At 49.9% G+C, this 9,629-nt stretch overlaps 1 protein-coding gene across 2 annotated transcripts in view; it reads left to right on the forward strand.

Moving 5' to 3' along the window:
* The first annotated feature begins 13 nt into the window (after positions 1-13).
* The window catches only part of MAP2K5 (mitogen-activated protein kinase kinase 5), a 182,549-nt gene continuing 172,933 nt past the window's right edge, over positions 14-9,629 (forward strand). The window contains exons 1-2 of one of the 2 annotated variants that reach the window (XM_019533862.1): positions 14-211; positions 8,926-8,974. In XM_019533862.1, coding sequence (XP_019389407.1) covers positions 83-211; positions 8,926-8,974 — 178 coding nt within the window. In that variant the 5' untranslated portion in view covers positions 14-82. The remainder of the gene's footprint in view (positions 212-8,925; positions 8,975-9,629) is intronic. The other variant, XM_019533861.1, reaches the window with a different exon arrangement.

The raw sequence follows: 9,629 nt of genomic DNA on the forward strand, positions 1-9,629 counted from the left end.
CCCGCTTTCCGGCGCCGCCGTTTTGATTCCGGAGCAGCGGGGCCGGGGCCGGGCCGCAGCATGTGAGCCCCGCGGGCCGGGGATGCTCTTCCTGCTCTGCGGCCTGGAGATGGAGAGCCCCGCGCTCGTCATCCGCATCCGCATCCCCGACGGCGGCGCCGTGGACTGGACCGTGCCCTCCGCGCCGCAGCTGCTCTTCAGGGACGTGCTGGTGAGCCGCCCCCGCCCCGCCCCGCCCGCGTGACGCCGCAGGGCGCTGTCACGCTGCGGCGCGACGCCCCAGTGATTCTGGTGACGCGACGAAGTATCGCGACACCGCAGCCTGTTGTGACGCGGCAGTGCGGCCCTTCAGGGTCTCGTGACGCGCGGCGCCCCTGCGCTGCAAATTAGCGTGACGCCGCAAATGGCCGTTACGCTGCGGTGGTGCACGTGACATCCGTGTGACGCGGCAAATCGTTCTCGTGTGGTGAATTACTGTGACGCTGCAAATCATTGTTACGCTGCGAATTGCTGTGATGCTGCCAGGTGCTGAGGCTGCTGGGGGCCACCTGCGCGCAGAGGGGCTGGAAGTTGCGGCCAAACAGCGCTGCCGACAGGAGTGCCCGGTTTTCCCCCCGAAGCGCTAGGGTCCGCTCCCCGATGCGTGCGCGGGCCCTGCTGCGTTGGGAGCGCGGGGCGGCGTGGTTCAGGAGACGTCACCGGCGGGCAGGCGGACGCCGTCGGGCTGCGAGCGCAGCTTCGGCCTTGCCAGCCGGCTTCACAGTTTTGTGGCGCTTCATCGGTGGGTGCGGATGGCGTGAAAGGGACTGAGGCCGGGTCCCGAGGGGTCCTCGTGTGTAGTAGGTGTGGTGCTTTAGCTCAGGGTACAACTCCCGGGCTGCCCCTAGCCCAGCTCCTAAACGTGCACACGCACGTGTCCAGCCTGAGCACCAGGAGCGAGGCGGCCCGTGAGGCATGTCCGGCACGGAGTACCAGGGCAGGGGGGACACAAAAACGGGCGCTGTCCAAGTGCCCACCGCAGGGTATTTGTGGCTGACGCAGTAGAAATGCTGCTGCTTTGCGGTCAGCCCGTGCCTTGTTTGTGGCTCTCCACACTTGCAGCCTCCGTTTGAGCTCTTCCGCTCCGTTCGATCGGTCAGATGGCGCCCGGCTGCGGCGTCCTGGCCTGGGGGTGACGGGGAATGGCTTGGTTGGCGAGGTTGCGATGCCAGCGGGGCATAGCGGTTTCGGATCTGAGATCCGCCGGCATATGACGGCGTATCCATCCCAGCACCTCTGGACGGGGTTACTTGCAGCGGGCAGAAGCGCTGTGAGCAGATCAGATCCAAGAGGAGCAGGACCATGGGATCCTTTATGAGGAGTACAGCCCGCTGTCTCGGGAGCCTGGGTGTCATCCTGCACAGCTCAAGGGTTTCTGGGCTGTCCAGCATCCAGAAGTAGAGGACCCTGAAGAGCGCCGGGAGTCATCAACATGCACTGTGGTCTGCAGCGTGGAGGTGGCACTCTGCACCGCGGGGATGAAATCACTCCAGGAGTCCCGGGAGAAAACAGCAGAGGAGCCAGGTAATGGCTCTATTCCTGTTGTGTTTAGGGCCTGCCAGACAAACCAGTGCCCAGGGGCTGTTGTGTGCCAGAGTGCAGGCAGAGACCACGTCTGGCTTCATTCGCAGATGCAGGATCCTGCCTTCTCTATCCATACCTGGCCGCGGCATGCATGATACTCCCAACTGTCGTTTGGGAAACCTTGAACAAAATATGCACAAACAAATGGCAGGAATTATGTACTGAAAGACCGGTGTTAATTCCCACTTCCCCTCTCTTAAGGCAACCGGGAGCGTCTCCCTGCAGGCAGTTAATTTTGACCTTTTCTTTACTCCTTTTAATTGAAGCGGTTTAGCAGAACTATACGTGATGCAGGCTTTCCAAGCATCCCTCCGTGTTTCTGGCCGGCCATGCTTCCCTCTCCCTGCAGCATGCATGACCGGTCCCTGGCAGGTGCTGACTTGCTCCTTGGTCAGCAGGAGATGAAATGCAGCCAGCGTACACGCTGTCGGGCTCCCACAGGGGCCTGGGACAGCCGAGTCCTCTTCCCATCAGAAGTTTGAAGCTGGCCCGTCTCCTGCAGCGTGGTGTCAGCCTGAGAGACGATGGAGGAGCACCATGAAAGCGAAATGAGGGGCCTCGTGGCTGCCCTCTTGAAACAAAACAGTTGCCCCCTGTACTGCTTTAGACAAGTAAAGATCTCACTGTTCCAGCTGCTCTCCAGTCTAGCACAGCAACGTCATCATTTCTGGCTTTGGGGTTCAGCAGGAGAGCGCTTTCAGGAAATGAAGACCTTGAGAGAAAACTTTCAGTTTGAAGCCTGGTGTGATGTGGGCAGCTCAAGGGGAGACGCTTCCTATTTAAGGGTTTTTTTTCAGCCTTGACAAAACAACTGATCCACTGTTTCTTTCGTTTAAGGGACATCTCAGCAAGTGCATCTGAGTCTCCCACCCAGGCATCAGCCATCCCAGGGTTCAGGGTTCATCTAGCTGGAAGAAGAGGATGCAGGAGGATCTGCTGATGGGGGGTACACTGGGACTTCAGCCCCCTCCTGGTACTCAGGCATGAGATTTAGAAGCCGGACGTCTGGTCCCAGGCTGCTGCAGCAATCAGGGAGTGAGAGGAACACAAGGCGGTGAATGACCTTGCATCCAGCCATGGCTGCGTGAGCAAAGAGCGCGGTGACAGCCAGGAGCAGATGGCAATGTTCGTTTGCGGGTCTGTGGGGCGTTGGGCCAGCAGGAGCCAGGTCGAAACTAGCCTAGCAGAGGCTTTAATGGAGAGCCACCGACAGCGGTCATCTGGCTTTTCCCATCTATCGCGTCACGCTGCCCAGGGTCTCGGGCTAGCCAGGGTGATAAGGAGGTGGCCATGGTCTGGTTACCCTTACTGCTTCCCTCTCTGGCATGGCTGATGGCATGTGGAGAAGTTTCCTGATCAGGACCACTTGCTTTTCATCCAACCCTCCAGAGCTCGCTGTATGTGTGTCCAAACCTACCTGGGATGGCAGAGTTTCACTTCTGTTCACCAGTTGAAGCTGTGTGGTTCGAAGTGCAGAGCACTGTCCTGATAGAGCAAAGGGGTGCTGCTTCTCCGCAGCCGCCATGCATTGCCCGCAGCGCTCTTGTCTCGGATGCTCTGCAGAGCTCTCTCTGGTCACTTCTACCTGGAGGCAATTGCAGCACCAGCTCTTCCTGCAGTTCGGTGCTCGATAAATGTGAGCCGTGATTAAGCAGAAGCACTCCAGTTCACTGCAATGCGAGGGTGAACCATCTTGGGTAGAAGAAGTGCTTGCCTTTGATCATCGCCTTAATCAGACCGACTGCAAGTTTTTGAATCTTGGCATCCTGTGTTGTATTAAGTAGTCTAGCAGCCGTGACAGGGTGCTGTGCGCTCAGCCGTTGCTTTGGACGCTGGATTGCTTCTACTTGCCACCCCAGAAGGGAGACTGATTTGCCCTGCTCAGCTGGGAACCAGCAGATGCGCTTTCAAGGTTTGGTGTTCACCATTTCCACATTGCAGTCCTCTGGTGTATCCACTTCTGAAGTGTGATTCTGCAGGAGCAAGAAGCATTAATTAATTCTTAACTATGTTGTTACCCTGGTCTGTCTGGGCGTGTTTAATGAGCAAGCCAGGTCAGTATATTCCTTTTTATGTGGTTATCGCCACCACAGCAATTAACAAATGAGTGAAGCCTCTTTTCGCCGTGAAACCACAGTAGACCCAGCTGGCGACATTACCGTAGCAAGGGGGTGGGTGACGAAGCCTGGATTGGGATGGTGTCCTTGTGAAGTAGCAGTGATCTTCACCCAGATCATGGACGGGGTGAAGGGTAAGCAGCAGAGATGCACTTTGGTTGGGGGATGTCACTTTGCCCCAGGGTGGGTTGATTTAAATCACTGGTCAGGAAGTCTCCATTTAACCATTGTTTTCTACGAAAAGTGCATCCTTGTTGTTTAATACCTTTATCCATTTAACTTCTTGAAAATTTGCACTTTTTGAGAGAGGTAAGGGCTTGGCTGTGTGTACACAAATGTGCAGAGAGACAAGAGAGCTGATGGGTAGGTAATCAGGTCTGTTCTTGCTCATCTTCAATATCCTGTTCTTAACAAGGATGTGATCTCCGGAGGCAACAAAATCTCCCTATGCCTGAAGAAGGGCATTTTTGCCTGAAAGCTTGCAAAGAACAATTTTTCCAACTATTTAGTTGGTCTCAGAAAAGATATCACATCTACCCAAAGAGCCTTGTCTACCTATGATCTCTGGAGACACAAATTCACAGTTTGAGAACTGAAATTCAGCATCACAGAGATGCTTAATGGGATTTTCTAGAGGGAGCACCAAGTCCCATCGGGTAGAGCAGTTTTCTTTCATCTTTACTAATCTATAGAGGAGCCTCTGGGAACCCCATGAGATTGGGCTCCTAATATAGTCCATGGCCTGTTGTGACCTATTTATAAAACTTTCCTAAAAAGGTTACATGGATATATTGTCTCAAATAGTATATAACTAGAAGTTGTAATCCCTATCCCATGATGATATCTTTAAAGTTCAACTTATCTTAAAGCTATCTTTATCTAGTTTGTTTTTTTTATAAAAGCATCTTAACAGAAAATTCGATTAAATACAATCTAATATAAATAAAAACATCCAATGTTTTAATATATATTTATTTAAATTGTTGACTTTTATCTACCCTGCTTTCCCCTTCTTCCCTGTGTCTCGTCTGGTCCAGGATGTGGGAATCTGATGCATCTCTCTCTTTCTCGGCACCTGTCACCATCTGGAGCAGATTTGGGTTGCATGGCCATGAATCATATCAGCACAACTGTTTGGCCCCAAATATCCTTTCCTCCCACCTTCCTCCCCTTAGGTTTGTGGAGTGCAGCCTGCTCCAGTGACCCAGATAGGGACATACATACTGCAAATGTGTAGGCAGCACCATCGTGTCTCAGCTTGGCCAGAAGCCTGAACCTTTGAGGGTGTCGTTAGAAACAGCAGAGCACTAAGGGATGTTCCCTTTGCTTTGCCTGAGTTGCTGCAGCCTCAGGGGAAATGGGGTCACTTGAGGAAAGCCGAGTTATCCTTGTGGGCATCCCTGACTGTGCCTGAGCTGGGGTAATAGGGGTGAGGGCGTACCTCGAGTGTGCACCCTCAACACGAGGGAGCTATCGAGACGCACCTCTAGGCATGGCATACATGGAAATGCCACCAGGCTGGTGAACACTTTGGTGCTGTAGGAGCTTTTTATGTTTTTAAAAGGGGGTGATTTTTTTTGACAATTTAACATCTTGGGGACCTAAAACATTTTGCAAACATATGGGAATCAAGCCTTGCTGCATTGCAGCAGGTAGGGAAGAGCACAGCCACACCTTGTTGTACGGGGAGGGAGACTGAGGCACGAAACTGCCCAATGTCTGGCCCTAGGGCATATAGTGACCCACCGGAGGTAGTGGGTTATGGTCTGGGAGTTGTAACATGCAGTATACTGCTCTGCACGCACAGATACGTCCCCATTAGGTTTAATATTCAACTGCTCAAATCCTACCTGAGGGTTTCCTCTGGGCAGAGCTCTGATAATTAACCAAGTGGCATGTAGCAGATCCGCAGGGTTAAGAGATTACCTAAACCGTGCTTGTCCCTTAGATGTGGGGCCATGCATGTGTTTAAAGTGGGGCATGTCCACAAGGTCGTGGGTTGCATTCTTGCGAAGGTGAGGGTTTGCAGCGCAGCCGGGGGAATGCAGTGCCAGGCTGCTCCAGCGATTGCTGCAGCTTCGACACCAAAGGGCTCCACTTCTCCAGTCAGCTGCACGAGACCGCTGATGTGCTCCAGGGCAGAGAAGTGCTGCTTGTCCTTCGTCCACTAACCTGCTGTGAATGAAGAGGGCCGTGAACTGCCCCGAAAACTGAGCAGGGCTCTGCTGTAGCAGAGTTGGGGTCTCAGTGCTGATCATTGGATCATGGCTTCAGACATTTCCTCTGCATATCCAGCTCCAGGCTTTGAGGTTATCAGTGACCAGATCTGTTTTAAGGATCTTTCATCGGGTTGCCATGACTGACTGATTTGTCTGTCTTTGTCAATCTGGATCGTACCCTTTGCCCCAGGGCTTGAGTGCCTGGAGGGCGAGTAGAAAAGGGCCTTATGCTCCTTTGGTGCTGATGTGAATTCCTGCACGGAGCTGCACCTCTCAGCAAGGAGGGTGAGTCCTGGGAGCGGCAGCAATACTTGCACTGTGGTTAAAAGGCATGGTTTTAAAGTTTCAGCTTCCTTGTCACCAAGATACAAATGGTTTTACCATCTGACCACAGATCAGCTTTGATAGATTTCCTTTTTCATCTACCATTACCTGCATTTTTCCTCTCTCTCCACTGTTAATGGCCTTCTGTTTTGTTAGATAACACATTAGTTATTCTTGGTCATTGATCACTCGTTGTCTGCTCGAGTTGCAGGAGTTTATGGTTTGTGACCTCTGCCGGGTCTCTGTGCTAACGTCACCGATGGTGAAAGCCTGCTGGAAGTTAGGCTGGTATTATGAGTCTGTGTTAGCGAAGGGTCGCCCAGGTGTCCAAGTACATCGGTGCTTCTGCGCCACAGGTGAAGAGACATTCTGGACATCAGATTAGTTTCACGATTAGATCTTCAGAAATGTCGGTGTTTTTATTTGGTCCGATTCGGCAACAAGATTGGGTAGTAGACAGAGCCGAATTGGTTCCTGTTTAATATGTTAATGAAGCTGCGTGGTGGTATGGTTTACTTTTGTCCTGAGCTTACTGAATTTGGATGATCTCGCCTCTCTTTTTTCAAATCCTACTGCACTGTACACTCCAGCTTTGGCAGGTCTCCCAGGCGGAGTCAGAGTTGTTGGTAGCTCGGGGGTGTGGGCGTCTCTCACTGACTGCGCCTTCCCACCTCTCCCAGATGTGTGCAGCAAGATCCACGTGAACTTTTAGCTCTGTTGACTGCAAACTTCTGCATGCACCTGCTCCTGTTAGTTTACCAGTAGGTTTATTTACCAATTAAAGCAAACTCAATTGAATGTTGTTATGCAGGGACTCACACTGTTTAACTAACTGGATATTAAAACAGTGTTAGTTAAATCAGGGGAAGTGTTATGTTTGGAGAAGGTCTTATTTCCTTGCATAGAGTTTGTATAGTTAGACTGTCATCTCTTCGAGACAGAAGCTATATCTTTTTTTAGTATTGTGCCAAGCACCTACAGGGCTCTAGAAATAATTAAGCCCAAAGACTTTCGTTAATAATACATTGAGTTTTGCATTGCCTAAATATTTGTGATTTTCTTTTTTTGGTTGTTTTAAGTTACCTGCATTGTGCATCCTTTGTTTTTTTATGCATGTCTTTTGCAACTTAACCTGTAATTTTTTATGTCAGTTTATTTAAATACATCAGATGAGAAAGCAGGAATAGAAAGTTTTAGAGATGCAATATGGTCCAGTTGCAACCATAAAGGTTTTCCCAAGAGTCATTTTCTGCCTTTTCATTACATTCATTCTCTGCATAGCGCGTGTTACTTTTTGGTTCAAATACTTAGAGCTCAAAGAGAAACAAGCCAAAAACCCCCCAGCCCCTGAAAAAGTGTAAATGTTCACACCATGATAAATATATTTGCTTTAATTTCTAATCAGCTTCTGACATTGTCAGGGGAAGCTGTTGTGGGATGAGACACCAGGCAGCAGCAAGAGGGGGAAAATCATGCTGTGCATTTATGCCGTACTCCAGCATGACCTACTGCAAGCTTGCAATGGCTGACAGCAACGTATAGGGTATTGGTGAGAGTTAAATCTGAATTGATCTTCCCCTGGTTTTTTGTGTTGTAGAGGTAACTGAAGCTTCCCATTTTTGGTCTCGTGCAAGAAAAGCAGAATGCAATGGCATACCAACTGCCGATAAAAATACTTAACACAAAAATGCACTATTTGGAGAAGAAATATGCAGACATATGCAGACATTCCCTGGTTCTCGATTCCACCATCCGTATAGAATTTGCTTCTGTCCTAAGAATATTGTAGTGGAAGAAATCTGGGCAAGGGAGCAAGGGCTTTTTAAAACAACGCAGCCTGTCCTGTGCAGCTAGAAAAGACTTGCACTGTTTGGCTAGTTCAAATAATGTGTTGGGTTATTTTGGACTGGCTCTGAATGGCAGGACTTGCACTTCCCTTCCAACGAAAAATGTTGGCCCCACTGGTCGGGGAGCTGCTCTTCCACGCACGTCAGGGCAGCGCTTGCAGCGTGAGCCTGCAACACAGCAGCCGGCGCATCTGTTCTTGCTCAAAGCTTCCCTGTGCGGCAATGGGGAAGTCAACTGCAGATCCCAGGCGACAGTCCCAAAACCTGCCCAGATTGACGGTGGTCTGCTCTTCCCTGAGCAGCAGTTGGAGGCACAATCTGAGGCTGGTGGGGGAGGATGAAAACAAAAATTAGAGGCCCCCCTCTTCCAATCGGCCAGCATGATCTAGAGTGGAAGGACAAAGGGAGGGCTCGTTCTCATGTATAAATAAGACTCAGTAACCTTTTAGGTAACCTTGAAGCAGTACACAGGCATCTGCATGCCCCAAGGATAAAATAAACTCTATAGACTGCAAGACCGGGCGGTGCAGAATCACTGCTCTGAAGTCAGGATCAAGTGATTAAAGGTGTTTATTCCCTCTGTGTGGCGTGGGGGGCGGGGGGGAACAGAAGGAAACCATCATCTTGGACAGCTTGGTTTTGCGCTAAATGTTTGTGGTGAGGAGTTTGAGGTGTAGGGTATCGAAGATTTTTTAAATTTTATTTTCAAGGAGCAGCTGTTTGAATTTTCACTCGGAAACATCTTGAGTGCTTCCCAATAGCGTATGACTAATTCTGTCCTGTATCGTTGTTTAGGATGTCATCGGCCAAGTTTTGCCTGATGCAACCACAACGGCATTTGAATGTAAGTATGGCTTGTAAATCCTGTCTGGAGTGTGTCTGGTCCAGGCTCCTCCGCACGCATTATGGAATTGTCATTTTTTAAATAAATAATGCTTACATACATTATATGTTACAGTTAAATATTTATGCTTTAATGCAAGTTTAATGTTGAAACACAGCTAAGTCATATTTTATTATTTAATCACATCTTGAGTGAGCATATTTCTACAATAAAGCTTTAATTACCAGCGTGACCTTCTCATGCTCTTACTCCTCCCAGCAGTTGCATTGCTTGAATTAAGTCAAAAGTGCTTGTAGGTCTGTGATGGTTGCTTGGCATGTTAACCCTCAGTTTAAGAAAAAACAAAAGAGCTGCAAGTTGGATATTTCAAGAGAACTATGGTACTGAGTATAGCATAGTTCCTGTCCGGGCAGCCTAGCAGTTGCTGTATTAAAATCCCAGCTCAGGTATGTTAGGGCCTTTCCTTTGCGAGTTTGTTGACTCTTTATTTGACAGGTCTTTCTTTTCCATTAGAAAAGCGGCTCTCTTCATATTTCAGCATCCTCCACAGGTTGCTGAGACAGTAGAAAAACAAATAATAACAGTCACAAGCTGGCAGAGGGTAGGTTTAGGTTAGATATCAGGAGGCGCGACTTCACGGTCAGGGCGGCTAGGG

This window comes from Crocodylus porosus, unplaced genomic scaffold (assembly GCF_001723895.1).
Source record: "Crocodylus porosus isolate Cpor-Errol unplaced genomic scaffold, CroPor_comp1, whole genome shotgun sequence".
Taxonomy (NCBI): domain Eukaryota; kingdom Metazoa; phylum Chordata; order Crocodylia; family Crocodylidae; genus Crocodylus; species Crocodylus porosus.